We start from the raw sequence: 19,022 nt of genomic DNA on the forward strand, positions 1-19,022 counted from the left end.
TCTCAATCTGCTGTGGTCAGAAAATATTGAAGGATTAATATCAAGGCAAGAAATCATGGCTGACTTTGGATGCTGGGTGAGGAGTTTGTAGGTGCTAGACGAGAAGCATTTCGGGGATCTGGAGAGGTGTTGGGAGCTAGTTACTAGGGTGCACTGCCTCACTAGTGTGATTGGCTCATTCAGGGAGTGTTAATATTCTGTACCCCACCTGCCGAACTTATTAACTGTAGCATCATAAGAAAAGGTAGCTGTCACTTATATCTTTATCTATACTTCCTGTAGTTCTCAAAGGGGAATAATTTGATGCAAGCAGTTATCTTTGTGGATTATCCCCCTCCTTCCCTCTGACTGTATCCCCTTTTGGCACTTTACAGGATGGGACTCTGTGGCCATTTTATCTTGTAACTACCCATAGCTGCTTTTAAAAAAAGCACACAGGATTTGCTACTTTTCTTGGTAGTATCTTATGACAACGGTGTTCATTCCGCACTGCACCCTGCTACCAATGGAAGAATAAGATCCTCATTGATTAATTAGGGCTAGATTGTGAATCCCTTAGTCCCACTCATGAGCAGTTACTCAGACAACGTGTCTATTGAAGTCTTTGGACTACTCATGAGTTAACATCTATACCTGAGTTAGCTGGCACAGGCCAGCTGGGGACTTCTAAGCGCAGTAGGGGAGAAATCTCCTATGTCATTGGTTCTACCAGCCTACAGCAATTTCTCTCCCACACATTGTTCTTCCTTCCTGGGCCTTTTTACTTTCTGAGTTAATGAGGTAATTAGTTATTAACTCTTCCAGCCTATCAGTTTGGCTCAGTTCCCACATTCAGGTGTTTATAAGGCAACTAACTGAAGTTGCTATGGTCAGACTGCTGGATCAGGTGCTGTTGCTCGGCACTCTGTCACATGTATTAACAAGAGTGTTGTAAGCTAAGACATGAGAAGTAATTCTTCCACTCTACTCAGCTCTGATAAGGCCTCAGTTAGAGAACTGTGTCCAATGTGGGCACCACACTTGGAGAAGGATGTGGAGAAATTGGAGAAAGTCTAGAGGAGAGCAACAAAAATGATTAAAGGTCTAAAAAACATGACATACAAGCATAGGCACCGACTCTGTGGGTGCTCCAGGGCTGGAGCACCCACGGGGAAAAATTAGTGGGTGCTCTGCACCCACTGGCAGCCAAGCTCCCCTCACCCCCCCGCCCCACCTCCTCCTCCTCCCCTGAGCGCGCCACGTCCCCACTCCTCTGCCTACCTGCCAGCGCTTCCCGCAGGGTTGCTGGGGTGGGGCAGGGGAGGGGCCTCATGGAAGGGATGGAGTGGGGGCACCGGGGGGAGGTCGAGCACCCCAGGGAAAGAGGGGAAGTCGGCGTTTATGCATACAAGGAAAGATTGAAAAAAATGGGTTTGTTTAGTCTGGAGAAGAGAAGACTGAGGAGGGACATAACCATCTTCAAGAGTGTAAACGGTTGATAAAAAGGAGAGGGTGATAAATTGTTCTTCTTAACCACTGAGGACAGGACTTAGATGGGCTTAAATTGCAGCAAGGGAGATTTAGGTTTGACATTAGGAAAAAAATTTCCTAAATGTCAGAGTAGCTAAGCACTGGAACAAATTACCTAGGGATGTAGTGGAATCTGCCACAGGAGGTTTTTAAGAACAAGGTTTTTAAGGAGGTTAGACAAACACCTGTCGGGGTGGTCTAGTTAATGCTTACTATTGCCTCAAGCAGGGGATTGGAATAGATGACTTATCGAGATCCCTTCCAATCCTACATTTCTGTGATTCAGTAATTCATAGTGTGCATGTACTTATGCCCAATTAGTTACAATATATTCTAATTACCTGCAGCATCTGCAGGTTCGGCCCATTGCAGCTCCCAGTGGCTACAGTTCGCCGTTCCAGGCCAGTAGGGGCTGCGGGAAGCAGTGTGGGCCGAGGGATGTGCTGGCAGCTGCTTCCTGCAGCCCCCATTGGCCTGGAACAGCGAACCGCGGCCAGTGGGCGCTGCGATCTGCTGAACCTGCGGACACTGCAGGTAAACAAACCGTCCTGGCCTGTCAGTGAATTTACCCGATGGGTCGCGTGCCAAAGGTTGCCAATCCCTGTTATATTCAGTTCTGATCAATCAATCTCAAAAAATATAGCAGAGAGGATTAAGAGAGAAGTGACAAAAATGGGATTGTGTATGGAGAGATTTCTGTAAGAGAGACTGAAAAGACAGGGACTGTTTAGTTTTGAGGGGAGACATAAGATGGGACTTGATATAGCTGTATGTAATAATGACTGCTGGAAAGATATTTAACAGGGCACCTTTATTTACATTTTCTCATAATAAGAACAAAGGGACATTCCATACAGCATGTAAATTATCTGTGGCACTCTGTGCCACAAGACATCACTGTGACTAAGAGTTTAGTAGCACTGAAAAAGGATTAGACATTTATGTGGCTAATGAGGACATCCACAGTTTTTGGGTTTGTTTTTTAGAAGGCACATAGACCCCCCCTGCCCCATACTCTGAGGCACTAGTGGTTAGACTGGTTGGTTGGAAGTCAGGACTCCTAGTCTTTATTTCTGGGTATGCCAACAAGCCACTATGAGACCTTGAGTATAGCACCTAGCCTCCCTGTACTTTGGTTTACCCACTGGTAAGAAAGAAAAAATAATAATGAAATTAATCACACAGGACATGTATAACTATGGATGACAACCAATAGTACAGATAAGGGCATAATTTCTTCCCTCATGTCTACTCCATATAAACCCATTCACTTTAGTGGAGGTGGATCAGGCTTCAATGGGACTACTTACTTGCTTAAAGTTAGGAATGTGTTTAAGTACCTTGCTGAATTGGTGCCTATGTAAAGGGAGAATTTATCCTACCATAACTTTTTGACTTCCGAAAAGCAGTAGGTTATCATACGGTTCATTTTTCCCTGAAGTAGAAAATGTAAGTTTGTGGATAAGTGTATGGAATAAACTAGCATGTTAATATAGACTTAAACATACCATCGTCCTAAGTCTGGAGAGTGAATATGAAATACAGACCAATTCTGCACCTTGTATAGTCAATTTATACCAGTATAAAATGAGTGTAAAATACTACTATTATGATCTGACAATGCTTTATACCTACTCGAATTTGCATTAATGTGGATGACTACACAAGGTACAGGGCAGTGTTTGGTTTGGCCCCATAACCACAATATTTAGAAAGGGAATAAATATAAAATAACCCAGACAAATACAAACTTACAACAAGCAAATAATGGTTGGTTTCTAGGAGTATATTTACAAAAGATGGATAATTAAGTTGCTGGTCAAACATATATCTGATACCATGTATAGAGTATTACAAAAATAAACATTCACCAGCAGACAATCTAAATGTAAACTGCTTATAAAACTGTTCAGAAAAAAAGCCCAAAGACTTGGTCAACAGTACACATACAGAAACTGAACCACTGAAATCATGAGCTAGGTAATCTGATCTATAATTCTGCTATCTTGGGTGTGGATATTTGGTGCAGCGTCCTGAACCCAGTATATACACAGTAACATTCCAAACCAGAACAGAAACACTTTAGAGATCCAAAACTTAGAGGCCCAGTTTTGCAGTCCTGATGCATTCACAACTGCTGTTGCAATCATTACAGATGTGGGGGTTTGTGTGTGGGAGCTGTCCACACTCATGCTGATTTAACACCCACATAACTCCATAGTGTTTAAGTGTAAACATCAAATCAGCCTGCCAGGAACAGGCTCTAAAGGATCACATTTAGAATCTCACAGCCTTTCTGATATTTGCAATTTTAACACTGGGCCCACTTCTACCCCCAAAAACCAGTGGATGTTACAGCCATGAAAAAAAGATCAGGACTGAGACCAGAGTATTTTTAATGCCCTCTCATGGAAGTTTTAATTACAATACCTCCTAGAACAGGAAAATCCTGCTGAACTTCACTGCCCCAAATCTTTTACGGGAAGTTGGGTCTGTGACTATGTTTAAAATGTGAATATCAAATTATAGTGGATTGTTAGGAGCGACCCTCAAGGTCCTGTCTTACTTACCATTTATCTGTTTTTTTTTATTTTGATTTAAATAATAAAAAAGACATCTGTACACAGGCTCTATGTGCCCTGACACTCAATCACATTTACAACATAATACTTCCAGTGGTATTAAAAAGCAAACCATCAGACAGGAACAATAGCACAACTCAACTAGCCAGCCAGCTACAAAAAGCTCCTTTCAGCCTCCTCACATCCACCCATCATTCTGAGAACATATCCTCAACCCTCTCTAACACCCCTTCCAATAGACAGTTTTTGCTACATGCCTGGAAGGTCACAAAATTCAGGCTATATCAGACCAAGTAACCAATCAATATCTCATCTGTGTGCAATAGACTACAAACATCCCCTTTTTTTAATATAAACTAGCCAAAACTAACACCTTTTCAGATTGTTTGGTAGTTTGGTAAATTCACAGTTGTTAGGGGGTTTATATTCTCTTTTCTGGCCAGCCACTAGAGGACAAGCTATTCGCAGGTGTGGCCTGACATTCCCTCCAGCAGAGGGTTCTGGTACGCACACACTTCAGCCAGTAGGTTGCAGACATATCTTTTATATGCAAACCAAGAGGTTTAGACATGTATAAATTGCAAAAATAACAAAGCTGGAAGCAAGCTAAGTGATTGCATCTCGCTCACTGTTGCTAGGCACAACACTTCGCCTGGATGTGTGGGATGGATGGAAAGAATTCCTGACTGGGTGCCTCTTGGGAAACAAGCATACAGTCCAACGCTTCCTGTCTGATGAAGAACCAGTACTCAAGTACGGTAACTAATTGCATTTGGTTTTTTGCCCATTTTAAAACTTCTCCAGTCCAAGCACCTCTGTTCCCTAACAATGTCTTTTGAAAATTGATTATGTTTTGGATTTAACTGCCAGTTTACTTTAGTATTTTAATGTAAGGTGCTATTCAAGCAATTGAAATATCTCCTAAAAGGAGTATAGCAAAAATATCCTCATAATATAAAAAATATACCAGATCCCATTTTAGTAATTTGTCTGATCTATATTGATTTCAGTTGATCATGCTCTTATTTTACAACAGAAGTGTATGTATTTTAAAAAGTCACTCTTATTTGGACATTTGGGAATTGTAATGACATTTCTGAAGGCTGCCCTAAAGATCACCATTACTTCTTCACTATTGTTTTTAGTAAACTGTTCTTACAACCGAGCATTGTTTATACTAGCCTTGTAAAATTCTACTTGCCCACTCACCTGGAATGAGTTTTTCCTAGACAATTAGTTTTAAGTTGTTATGTAAAGGGTTATTAGTTTTAAGTTGTTATGATAAAGGGTAAAGACCAGGCAGATTTTGTGACTGTGCCAATACATTTTCATGGAGATTTTGCAAGCCAATGCCATATTTAATGCCCCCTTAATAACTCTTAACACACATTCCTTACAGTATAGTTAAACTGTATAGCAGTGCGTAGCTTTGGTGAGAGATACAAAGGAGAGAAAGGATCCCAGATGTTATCAGTGCAAGGGAAAAGCATCCAATTACTGACCTAACTGGATAAAGAAGATCATTTGACTGTGAAAGATCTTAGGCATGACATAACACATTAAGATTTATTCTAAATGAAATACAGTATACTGGCCCTTTGCCCCTGTAAGAAATAAAAGCACTGCATGAAAGTGTGGCACCATGTTTAGAACATTGCTTCACACCTTGTGGAACTTGACCTTATCAACTTTTTTGTTTCCCCCATCCTGTGGGGTTACTACAGGAGTGGAGCACAAGATTCTCAATATTTAATTTACTAATTAAAAACCCAGAATGTAAAGTGTCAGAAATATAAACAAATGGTGTCTTTTTACACTAGATGCTAGCTAACAAATGACGCTATAGATTTGGAAATAATTAATTAGTGCCTTCATACTATAGAATCTGTCCTGAGTTCAAATATCTTATTGCTGACAGGAACAGTACGTCACCCCATCAATTTTTTACAAGTCATACTACTTTCCAGAAAATGGCAATATCTCATCTGAATTTAATCTGTTTCCTTTAAATCTGGGCATTATAAACACAGTACCCCTTTGTGGTATCTAATTATGAATGCACTGTAGGATATAAAAGGGCAATGTATGAATAACAGACTTGAATGGAGTATTAAGCTAGAACAGAGTAGTTCTCTATCAGTGGAAATGTAATGAAAGATGCAATATAATTAAAATAATTGTCATATGGATTACAGTGTATGAGATAGTAGCTCAGTGTCAATATTACTCCATACCTAGATTGTGGTGATAGTCTATGGTTTATTTTTCTATTTAGTGGCAGTGGCTTTGTATAGCAAGTGGTTTCTACTGTCTTTACCAAGAACAAGGACACACAGAACATAAGGAATTGTTAGATAAGAATTAGCTGGACAAGTCTATCCTTTTTACATGTATTTTAACGCTTGTCCCTTATTTTGTACCTGTATCATTTAATCACCTCCCCCACTTTTAAAATGTCCAACTATTTGCCTCTGAAATACTTGTACTCTTTTTTCACTGGCCTTTAAAGATCTTGTGTACTCATCTTCTCACATTTTTGAATGTCATGTGGATGTGAAACACCTTACCTTGTGTAAACTGTAAATCCTGTTTCACTTTATGAAACCCTTCTTCACTCGCGATACCTCTAGTGGGTCATCTTAAAATGTTCTCTCTTCAGACTATAAAATCAGCATATGCCTCTCTTTCATTTGTGGATAACAAATATGATCAACAGTAACTAAGCCCTTTTAACAAAGGTACAAATTACTTATTCATATGGGGACCATATTATCTAATCAGCCAATTAGAGCACAAAATCATGAGACTTAAAGACATATCTTGGCATATGTTTGGCTGAATATTTTTGTGCTGTCATTCTGCAAAGAAATATACATAATTTTGAAAGGTAGTATTTTTCTAATGCTTATGTTACGTTGGATTTCTTTAGTTTCTTCCGTTAATTTTTTTTTTTTGCATGTTTCTTTTTGTCAGATATCAAAAGAGGGTGGCTCTTTACATGGCAGCATTTTTTGGCCACCTTGAACTCACGGCATGGATACTGAAACAGGGAGTGAAACCCAATGAGGCAGTGGGTGTTCATCCCTACCGAGAATGGTGTCAGGAAACACATCATCCAGATGTAACTAAATGTCCAGTTCACGCAGCTGCAGAAGCAGGCCAACTAATTATACTGAAGGCCTTTGTCAATTATAGTGTCTTGTGCGTAGAGTGCCAAAATCCAGAAGGGCAAATTCCTCTGAACATATGCATCAAACACAAACATAAGGATTGTGTGCTATATTTAGTTACCAAAATGTGGTCGGTGGTTTCTTATCCTAATTTTTCACTTCCCATGAAGATCTACATTAAATTAAAGCAGTGGCTGCTTAGGGCGCAGAGTCACATCCTTACCACGAAATGGCTTAACCAGGCTATAGTCTTCAGAACACGAGTGGGGGACACTGTTATCGTGGATGGCTTCACAAAGCCGAAAATGACTTCCAAAGCCAGGATCGAGGCAGCAGGCAATAAGGACCATAAGTTACCAAACCTAACTGATCAAACTCCACATGAGAAAGATTCATGTTCCTTGACAGTTACAAAGGGGAACCAAACAGTAATAAAGCTCAGATTACCTCCATTGGAAGATGCGAATAAGCTCCCTAACATACACAGACTTCACCAAAAGAAGAGTATTAGAAAGAAGGCTGCACAGCCTAGAAAAGATGAAAGTATGGACCAAAATATGTGTTTAGCTAAAGTTCCTCTGCCCCCTATTTCAAGCCTCAGAAATTCACGCCCTCCTTTCTACTATTCAACACCTAATGCTCAATTGCTCTTAAATTCCTCCTCTGAGTGTTTCTCAGAACACAATGGAAGAACTCCAAGAGATAATGCAATCTACTGCTTAGCTATTGCCAGGTATGGTATTCTCTTTTGTTTTCCTTCTTTCTTTATGTCCCTCCCAGGTGTTTATATTTTCTTCTTCGGGTGCTTGCTGATGTCCATTCCACACTGCACAGTCGGAGATTTTTCCTTCAGTGGTATCCGTTGAACCAGCTCTAGTGCCCTCTGATGCTACGCGCTCATGCATTGGTAGAAGGGCCACGGACAGCCCACACCCTCTCAGTTCCTTCTTACCGCCCTTGATGGTCACTGGAACAACTCCTCTTGCCTTGGCAAGCCTTTCATCTAGTGGCTTTGTTATGCTCTTCTTTTTTCGCAAGTTTAGTTACCTTTAGTTTATTTCTCTTAGTAGTAGATATATAGGTAGACCTCACAGTTGCATAGAAGGACATGCCCCAGTCTCCAGACTTCAAACCCTGTGCCTCCTGTGGCAAGCCTATGCCAGTGAGCGACCCGGACTCCAGCTGTCTGAAGTGTCTGGGGGAGGCTCATGTGCAAGATCTGCCACAGTCCATCTCCCTAGGAGATGAAGGGTGGGTTGTAGAATACATGTCTGCAGCCACATCTCAAAGAACAACTGTTACAACAGGTAAGAAACTGTATTTTCTAAGTATAATAACGTGATTTGATTTACAGTTCTGTTTTGCCCTCGTTATTAAAATGCATGAGAAAAGGAACCAAAATGTGTAGAAGCGGATCCAAAAACTATCTTGTTTTTTAAAGCTGTATTTTGTTTGTGTGACGTTACAACTGGTCACTAAGGTTCTTTAATAATGGACTGGTGAATTATAAATGGCACTTGCTTGGAAGTTACAAATAACCGATATTTGCAGAGACAAGGTAGATGAGGTAAATCTTTTATTGGACCAAACATCTGTTGGTGAGAGAGATGAGCTTTCGAGCCACACAGAACTCTTCCTCAATTCTGGGAAAGGTACTAAGGTAAATGGTCCCTTAGAATATGTACTAACAACTTACGTTAAACTATCTGATTGACCTTGTATTTAGCTGTGACACTCTGAATACCTTTCCCTGACTTGAGGAAGAGCTCTGTGTAGCTCAAAAGCTTGTCTCTTTCATCACCAGAAGCTGGTCCAATAAAAGAACGATCATTTTCCTTTTACTTCCCTTTTTCTTCCTTTACTGTAATTAATGAATCTGAGGTGTATAGAGGTCCTCGCTCACGTTGTCTCTCTTATATCCTAGCACCCACGTGGCTACAACAACATTGTGGATAGATATTTGCAGGAAATTTTTGTAGGATATGTTTGATGAGGGATTACTGCCACCTACTGGTAGCAATTATTAGCGTACATATCAGTTACAATTGAGGCCTCGTACTGAGAATAATTGTTGATGGAAGAACATCTTTAGCTGACCAGAATCCTTGCACTTAGCCAATGCCCTTGAGTCTAGAAATATAAATAGGAAGCTTCAGAGAAGGCTGAAAAAATTCTTAAACAACAAACAGAAGAACTAGGTAACACAGTAAATTATGAGTGAGGAAGTACTACATATTCCCAGGAACATTAAACATGCACAATAAGAGGGGGGTTATGTAAATTATGCAGAAGAAGACACTTTTAAAGGAAAAGTAATTACCTTGTTGAATCTGCAACTAAGTGAAGACCTCAGAATTTGGATCGATATGAAGGGAATTAAGTACATGCCTAATTTTAAGCACCATTGACTTCAAAGGCACTCCGCATGGACTTAAGTGTCTTGATGAATCAGGGTGTTAGTATTTATTCAGTCAATGGCAATTTGTCTCAGTAAATGTTGAGTGAGGAGCTCAGATCTGGCACATTTGTTATTGTTCCCTTTCATTTTAAAAATAAAACTGCTGGGAGGAGGGTGGACTCCTTCACCCTCAGGGGAAGAAAGAGGGTGTGAAACTATTAAAGGGCAGAAAAATGTCAAGAAAAACAGATAATTTTGAATTGCTGTTAGTAATAGGTGTCAGGAAGAATCTGTCAGATTTCTTTTTATGGCTAAAAGACAGGGAGAGGAGAAATGTAGAATTCCAAGGTGCAAATGGAAACACTGAAAAGCGTGAAGAGAGCCAATGCTAAGTTTGAGTCTATTTCCACGAAGCGATAACTCAGAGGTTCCCAAACTTTTTGCTGGCATGACCCCATTTTAATGAATTATTTCCTCCTGAGACCACAGACAGCATGGAGGACGCCATTTTGTAGAGCAAAATGGCATTCTCTGCACAGTGTGAACTTGCATGCCCCATACACGTGAGGTCATACTGCATGGAGGAAGCCATTTTTCTCTCCGCACAGTGTGACCTCATACTTATGGCACACGCAAGGTCACACTGTGCAGAGGCAGGGTAACCCACCTGTCCCTAATTGGGCAGGACAGTCCCAAATGTACATTTCAAGTTCAGGTCACCATTTGTCCCAAATTTCCTGCAGCACCACTCCGCGCCTGCCCGAGGCTCAGGGATGATGCCAGCCTTTTCCTGGTGGGGGGGGGGCGGGGCTGAGGTGGGCTTTAGCCACCCCCCAAGCCATGAAGTCCTGTCCCCTGCTCCTCCTTTTCCCCCCAAAGCCCTGCCCCTGGCCAGGCCAGAAGCTGGAACCGGGCAGTAATAAGAGTCACCCAGGGAGCCTGAAATGCTGTGTGGAGCCATGGATGATTCCCCCTGCCCTGAGCGGCATACCCCAGGGGCAGGGAAACAGGCCAGGGACTCCTCTTGGGCACCCCAGCCTCCCACCCAGGGCAGGTGGAGGGTCCAGTGCTCTCCACAGCAGCCCAGGCTCCCTAGGCAGCTCTTACCACTGTCCAGCTTTGTCTTCTGGCCTGGCCAGAGCCTTAGGGAGAAGTGGAGGGGCAGGGGGGCAGGCAGGGCTCCTGCATGTGTCCCATTTTTGCATGTTGAAAAGGTGGTCACCCTATGTGGAGGATGCCATTTTGTAGAGCAAAATGGCATCCTCCATGCACCGTGACCTCCTACATACCGTACATGTGAAGTTGCACTGTGCAGAGCAAACTGGCATCCTCCACACACTAGGGATTGCTGCAACCCCATCTGCAATGGGGGTGCGACCCCCGGTTTGAGAAACTCTGTGATAATTAGACCCAGGCTGCGGGGCATCTCCTGGCTTTGAGTTGAGGGTGCTCAGCATCTCTTAGTAGATGCCCAGCATCTTGCAGGCTCAGGTTCAATATATGTTCCGAAAAAAAGGTATTGCTTTTAGGTGGTAATTACAAATTACAAAGGATGAATATGAAAAAAATGACACAAGCATATAGGGACAAAATTAGAAAGACCAGCTCACAAAACCAGATGAAACTAGCTAGGAACATAAAGGGTAGAAAGAAAGTGTATTTATAAATACACGAGAAGCAAGAAGCAGACCAGGAACAAGGTTGGCCCCTCACTCAGTGATGAATTCAAAGGGAAAGCCAATAGAAAATGCAGCAATGACAAAAGTGTTAAATGCCCTTTTTGTTCCAGTTTTCACCAAAGAAGTTAGCAGTGGCTGGACAACTAACAGAGTGAACATCTGTGTAAATGGGATAGGATCTGAGGCTCAAATAGGAAAAGAACAAGTTAAGAATTACTTAGATGTCTGCAAATCAGCAGGGCCTGATGAAATACATCCTACAAGGAACTGGCTGAAGAGATCTCTGAACCATTAGCGATTATTTTTGAAAACTTGTGGAGGACAGGAGCAATCCCAGAGGACTGGAAAAGGGCAAATATAGTACCTATCTATAAAAAGGGGAATAAGGACAGCCCAGGGAATTATAGACTTGTCAGTTTAACTTCAGTACCTGAATTCAGATAATCAATTTGAATAAGATAAGAGTCAACATTGATTTTTCAAGAACAAATCAAGTCAAACAAACCTAATATCCTTCTCTGACGGGATAACAAGCCTTGTGGATAGGGGGAAAGCAGCAGATGGTGATGTATGTCAACTTTAGTAAGGCTTTTGATATTGATTTACGTGACCTCAGAAACAAACTAGAGAAATATAGCCTAGATTAGCCTATTATAAGGTGGGTGCACAACTGGCTGGAAAACCATACTCTGAGAGTAGTTATAAGTGATTCACAATCAAGCTGGAAGAGCATATCAAGTGGTGTCCCCTGGGGATCTATCCTAGGTTCGGTTCTATTCAAATATCTTCATAAATGATTTGGATAATGCTATAGAGAGTTTTTAAGAACAGGTTAGACAAACAGCTGTCAGCGGTGGTCTGGTTAATACTTAGTCCTGCCTCAGTGCAGGGGACTGGACTAGATGACCTATTGAGGTCCCTTCCAGTCCCCCTACATTTCTATGGTTTTCTGATTCTAATTGCCATTCTTAAGTAGTAATGTGGCACTTTATTGTCAGATCAACCTCCTTTCCCATGTTCTGGTGTCCCTAAACTTCTGACTACTAGAACCTGGGACTGGAACTCAGTAAATCGCCCTGTTCTGTTCACTCCCTCCGCAGCATCTGACACCAGCCACTGTCAGAAGACAGGATACTGGGCTAGATGGACCATTGGTCTGACCCAGTATGGCTGTTCTTATGTGGTACAACCAATGGTATGGGTATTGGAGGAGGAACACTCCACATAGAGTTCTCTATTAATTGTTGGAAGAGGGAGGGTAGGTCTTTGCCTTGTCTTTGGAATGACTGGCTGCTCCACCTCCATATCCCTGCACAGAAGGCCTGCACCTCCCCATCGCTTCAGTGGAGATGCACAAACAAGACTTTTCCTGGCCCAGGTTGCCCCCAAGGATCCCCCCCGACGCACACACATTGGCTGGGGATAGCGAACTGTGGCCACTTGGGAGCTCGGGGGGCTGTGCCTGCGGATGGTCAATGTCAGCAAAATGTCTCACGGCCCACAATCAGATTACCCTGATGGGCCGCATGCGGCCTGCAGGCCGCAGGTTGCCCACCACTGCTGCAGAGCCATCCCTGCTGCAGCTGCTGTCCCTAGCACCACACTGCACCATTGCCTTCCTGGGCCTGGCCTGCCCAGGTGCAATGTAAGTCCCCAACTCTGAGTTGGGACACAGAGTGCTGAAGCGGGGCGAGGCCAGACAGTTCCCCAGGAGCTCTTGTGCAGGAGACAGTCCCACAGCAGCAGTGAAGAGGAGCAGAACTGGCCACCCCATTGCCCCACTCAGGTTTGGCCCTACCACCAGCTCTCTGTCATGACAGGGAGGGGGATAAATGACATTGCAACCTGGTGCAGGGGAGTCACAGTGCCACTCAGGTTTGGCACCATGTCTCTTCCATCATGACACGAGGTTAAACTTCAATAGTGCAGCAATGCCCACGCACCTGGTCACAACACCACTCACTCAGTTTAATCCCAGTAGCACTCCCCACTCTGCTGTTATGACCAAATCTGAATGGGCAGTGGAATGGCCAATGCTGTTCTCCCTCACTGCTCTCAGCATTACACACCATGCATAACAGGCATATAGCTATAGGTGCCACGGATCCCTGCTCTAGCAGGGGAGATAGATGCTTGAATCTGAAGGACATGATCAGGGCCACAGACAGACACGTTCTATTACCACAACAGTAGTGTACGCATTGTGTAAATGAATCTGCTCATTCAGACTTTGGGCTTATGCGCTATCAAAACTGCTTCTTTTTAGGCAATAATTTTAAACAATCCTTGAGGATTTCAGTATAAAATATATTAATAGTAGTACTGGCAATATATGTATCTAGCTTAAAAGAATGATGTGGTAATATGATAAAAATGCTTCAAAATATACTTTGTGAATGGGGTTTTTGGGGTTATCAAAATAATACTGGATGGATGGACACTGTAGATAAAAGATGCGTGAAAAATGGTTTTAATTTATCACTAGATAAAATCTATGATATTTGATCTTCACTGTTATTTCCTATACATTTACCTGATTTTCTGAATTTCCTGTGAGCAATTGTGTGTCTAATTTGTGCACACGACGACAGCAGTTCCAGTGTGCACTCATATCAGGTTGCTGCTCCTGGCCTGTTTGTATCTAACCATATCATATGGACATTCAATGACTTTCAGTCATGGAATTATATTTTTTCTCTCCTGCTGGTAATAGCTAACCTTACTTGATCACTCTCGTTACAGTTTGTATGGTAACGCCCATTGTTTCATGTTCTCTATGTATATAAAATCTCCCCACTGTATTTTCCACTGCATGCATCTGATGAAGTAAGCTGTAGCTCACAAAAGCTTATGCTCAAATAAATTGGTTAGTCTCTAAGGTGCCACAAGTCCTCCTTTTCTTTTTGTGGATACAGACTAACACGGCTGCTACTCTGAAACCTGTCATAATGCAAGGCACTGAATTTAGCCGTATGGAGTGGAAATCCATCAAACTCATACAGATACAGACAGACATCATCTTCCTTTCCAAATGCAAATGGATGGACATCATACCACAAGGACTGCAGATAAAAAATCCATTACAATCTACATACCACACAGACTATGCTGACAGATTGTGCCACACACTCTCAAAGAAACTGCGCAACCACCTGATCAACATCCTATACAGCAAACAGGGAACGATTAAGAATGAGCTCTTAAAACTGGATACTCTCATAAAAAACCAGCCCTCCACACAAACTTCCTAGTGGCTGGACTTTACAAAAACTAAACAAGCCATTTACAACACACACTTTGCTTCTCTACAAAAGGAAAAGGACACTAAACTATCTAAACTACTACATGCCACAAGGGGCCACCACAGTGGTTCCCTTAATCTATCCAGCTATACTCTTAGCCCAGCAGAAGAATCTATCCTATCTCGGGGCCTCTCCTTCTGCCCCTCCACCCCCACGAACATGATACAGGTCTGTGGTGACCTAAAATCCTATTTTTCGACGTCTCCGACTCAAGGAATATTTCCAACACACCTCTGAACAGCATACTAACTCACAGAGACCTTCCTACCAACACTACAAAAAGAAGGATTCTGGGTGGACTCCTCCTGAAGGTCGAAACAACAGACTGGACTTTTACACAGAGTGCTTCTGCCAGTGTGCATGGGCTGAAATTGTGGAAAAGCAGCGTGACTTGCCCCATAACCTCAGCCATGCAGAAAACAATGACATCCACAGCCTCAGAAACAACTCTGACGTCCTAATCAAAAAGGCTGACAAAGGTGGTGCTGTCGTCATCATGAATAGGTCGGAATATGAAAAAGAGGCTGCTAGGCAGCTCTACAACACCACATTCTACAAGCCATTACCCTCTGAGGGTTACCAAAAGAAACTACACCATCTGCTCAAGAAACTCCCTGAAAAAGCACAAGAACAAATCCGCACAGACACACCCCTGGAATCCCGACCAGGGGTATTCTATCTGCTACCCAAGATCCATAAACCTGGAAATCCTGGATGCCCCATCATCTCAGGCATTGGCACCCTTACTGGAGGATTGTCTGGCTATGTAGATTCCCTCCTCAGGCCCTACGCTACCAGCACTCCTAGCTATCTTCAAGACACCCCTGACTTCTTGAGGAAACTACAGTCCATCGGTGATCTTCCTGAAAACACCATCCTACCACCATGGATGTAGAAGCCCTCTACACCAACATTCCACACAAAGATGGACTATAAGCTGTCAGGAACAGTATCCCCAATAATGTCACGGCAAACCTGGTGGCTGGACTTTGTCCTCACCCATAACTATTTCACATTTGGGGACAATGTATACCTTCAAATCAGTGGCACTGCTATGGGTACCCGCATGGCCCCACATTATGCCAACATTTTTATGGCTGACTTAGAGCAATGCTTCCTCAGCTCTCGTCCCCTTATGCTCCTACTCTACTTGCACTACATTGATGACATCTTCATCATCTGGACCCATGGAAAAGAAGCCCTTGAGGAATTCCACCATGATTTCAACAATTTCCATCCCACCATCAACCTCAGCCTGGACCAGCCACACAAGAGATCCACTTCCTGGACACTACAGTGCTAATAAGTGATGGTCACATAAACACCACCATATACCAGAAACCTACTAATTGCTATTACTTACCTACATGCCTCCAGCTTTCATCCAGACCACACCACATGATCCATTGTCTACAGCCAAGCTCTATGATACAACTCCTCAGACAAACACCTACAAGATCTCTATCAAGCGTTCTTACAACTACAATACCCACCTGCTAAAGTGAAGAAACAGATTGACAGAGCCAGAAGAGTACGCAGACGTTACCTACTACAGGACAGGCCCAACAGAGAAAATAACAGAACTCCACTAGCCGTCACCTTCAGCCCCCAGCTAAAACCTCTCCAGCGCATCATCAAGGATCTACAACCTATCCTGAAAGACAACCCATCACTCTCACAGATCTTGGGAGACAGGCCAGTCCTTGCTTACAGACAGCCCCCCAACCTGAAGCAAATACTCACCAGCAACCAAACAACAAAAACACTAACCCAGGAACCTACCCTTTCAACAAAGCGCGTTGCCAACTCTGTTCACATATCTATTCAGGTGATACCATCATAGGGCCTAATCACATCAGCCGCACTATCAGAGGCTCGTTCACCTGCACATCTACCAATGTGATATATGCCATCATGTGCCAGCAATGCCCCTCTGCCATGTACATTGGCCAAACCGGACAGTCTCTACGTAAAAGAATAAATGGACACAAATCAGATGTCAGGAATTATAACATTCAAAAACCAGTTGGAGAACACTTCAATCTCTCTGGTCACTCGATTACAGACCTAAAAGTTGCAATTCTTCAACAAAAAAACTTCAAAAACAGACTCCAACAAGAGACTGCTGAATTGGAATTAATTTGCAAACTCGACACCATTACATTAGGCTTAAATAAAGACTGGGAGTGGATGTGTCATTACACAAAGTAAAACTATTTCCCTATGTTTATTGCCCCCACCCCCTACTGTTCCTCACACATTCTTGTCAAGTGCTGGAAATGGCCCACCTTGATTATCACTACAAAAGGTTTTTTTTGTCCCCTCCCCATCGCTGGTAATAGCTTACCTTACCTGATCACTCTCGTTACAGTGTGTATGGTAACACACATTGTTTCATGTTCTCTGTGTATATTAAATCTCCCCACTGTATTTTCCACTGCATGCATCCAAAGAGGTGAGCTGTAGCTCACAAAAGCTTATGCTCAAATAAATTTGTTAGTCTCTAAGGTGCTACAAGTACTCCTTTTCTTTTTGCGGATACAGACTAACACGGCTGCTACTCTGAAACACACAAATTAAACAACTAATTGTGCATAGTCAGACTGATAGGCCATTAGTGAGAAGAATTGTATATTATGAACTTGATGTTGCATTGCTTACTTGGGCAAAATACACAGTCAAGTTAATGGAAGTTTTGCCTGTGCAAAAAGTGCAGGCTATCTATCTATCTATCTATATATATGGAAACAGTTAATTTGTCCTGTCACTTGTCTTGCAGTGCATTTAAAGAGAAACCATGGCTTCAACAACTGGGAATTGCAAGAACTCTAGCTAAGAAGAGTGTCTGCAAACCTGTATACTGATAAAGGCCTGATTTCATATTGAATGTTTCCAGGAACCTGTAGTTTGGGAAGAGAGCCTATGTTTGAATGCTCTAACAATATCAATAATGTCCTATTCGACATGCATCCTAAATTCAATTTTTTCCACTGACATAGTAAACGGATATGGTTAATGAAGGTATATTAATAATACATTACATGAAGATAATGTATAAATCATTAGTGGATGCTCTGGGCTTTGTCTGTAACAGATATTTAATCTCTGTAGCTCTAAAGAGAATAAAGATTAAATCATGTGACAAAAATAATTCTGAAAAACTGAACGTAATGTGTAAGGGAAAAAGAACAACTCATTAGATTACTGTGAACCAAAGATTTTCAGCACTGAATAGCACCACTGTGAGAGAAAAATTAGATCACCTAGGACTAAGTTTTAGTGTCCCAAGCAGAGCCTGTGAGAATCTCCCATTGAACCTCTAGTCATGCTAGCAGACTTCATCCTCCAGCACTCCCTCCAAGTTTAAAGACCTCCTATCTCTAAAACAGTTTCAAAATGACTTTGATTAAAACGTTTTCTGCAGCTCCTGCTTTCCAGAACAGACTGCTCTGTGTCTCTCTACCTCATTGACTCTCTTGTCCCTTTTTAAGTCTCATCTGCAAATCTATCTTGCATAAATTTCTCTCTTGCATACTTTCTTTCTCTCTTCCATTGAGAGATTTATTATTTAGGGTCCTTGTTCTCCCAAACCTTACTTGTGTGAGTAATCCTTACTGTGCAGTCCCATTGAACCCAATGTGTGAGGAACAGGAGTGTTTGCAAGGGCTTGTCTACATTTGAAATGCTAAGCAGCACAGCTGCAGCACTTCAGTGTAGAAATTAATTACAGTGATATGAAGAAAGAAAAGGAGTACTTGTGGCACCTTAGAGACTAACCAATTTATCTGAGCATAAGCTTTCGTGAGCTACAGCTCACTTCATCGGATGCACCGATGTAGCTCACGAAAGCTTATGTTCAAATAAATTGGTTAGTCGCTAAAGTGCCACAAGTACTCCTTTTCTTTTTGCGAATACAGACTAACACGGCTGCTACTCTGAAACCAGTGATATGAAGGATTCTCTCCTTGGCATAGTTAATCCACCTCCCCAAGAGCCAATAGCTAGGTCACCAGAAGAATTCTTCCATCAATCCAGTGCTATCTACAGCGGGGGTTAGGTCAGCTTAACTACTTCACTCAGGAGTGTGGATTTTTCATTCTCCTGATTTAGGTGGATTGATTTAAATTTTGAGTGTAGACCTGGCCTAAGGGACTGGCCTTTATTGTCTCAGCCCAGTCATTTGGTATGGGAAAGGGTTAAAAAAAGGGTGATTATCCACTGACTTGATCAGCTAATGTTACAATGAATAAGACTTAGAGAGAGTTAACATGATCAGGCTGTAACTGAGACTGTATTACTTGTCTCTGCAAAGCATTTTGGTGTAGAGCCTGACTTCCACAGAAATCATAGTTTCACCATTGACTTAAATAGGAGAACAAGGA

The 19,022-nt window shown here is 42.3% G+C and overlaps 1 protein-coding gene across 2 annotated transcripts in view; it reads left to right on the forward strand.

The window, feature by feature from the left end:
* Positions 1-18,348, forward strand: part of ANKUB1 (ankyrin repeat and ubiquitin domain containing 1) — a 33,296-nt gene extending 14,948 nt beyond the window's left edge. Inside the window, exons 4-6 of one of the 2 annotated variants that reach the window (XM_007057441.3) lie at positions 4,730-4,844; positions 7,065-7,994; positions 17,420-18,346. In XM_007057441.3, coding sequence (XP_007057503.2) covers positions 4,730-4,844; positions 7,065-7,994; positions 17,420-17,504 — 1,130 coding nt within the window. In that variant the 3' untranslated portion in view covers positions 17,505-18,346. Of the gene's footprint in view, positions 1-4,729; positions 4,845-7,064; positions 7,995-17,419 lie in introns of both variants that reach the window. The other variant, XM_043523170.1, reaches the window with a different exon arrangement.
* The last annotated feature ends 674 nt before the right edge of the window (positions 18,349-19,022 follow it).

Source organism: Chelonia mydas, chromosome 9, assembly GCF_015237465.2.
Source record: "Chelonia mydas isolate rCheMyd1 chromosome 9, rCheMyd1.pri.v2, whole genome shotgun sequence".
Taxonomy (NCBI): Eukaryota; Metazoa; Chordata; order Testudines; family Cheloniidae; genus Chelonia; species Chelonia mydas.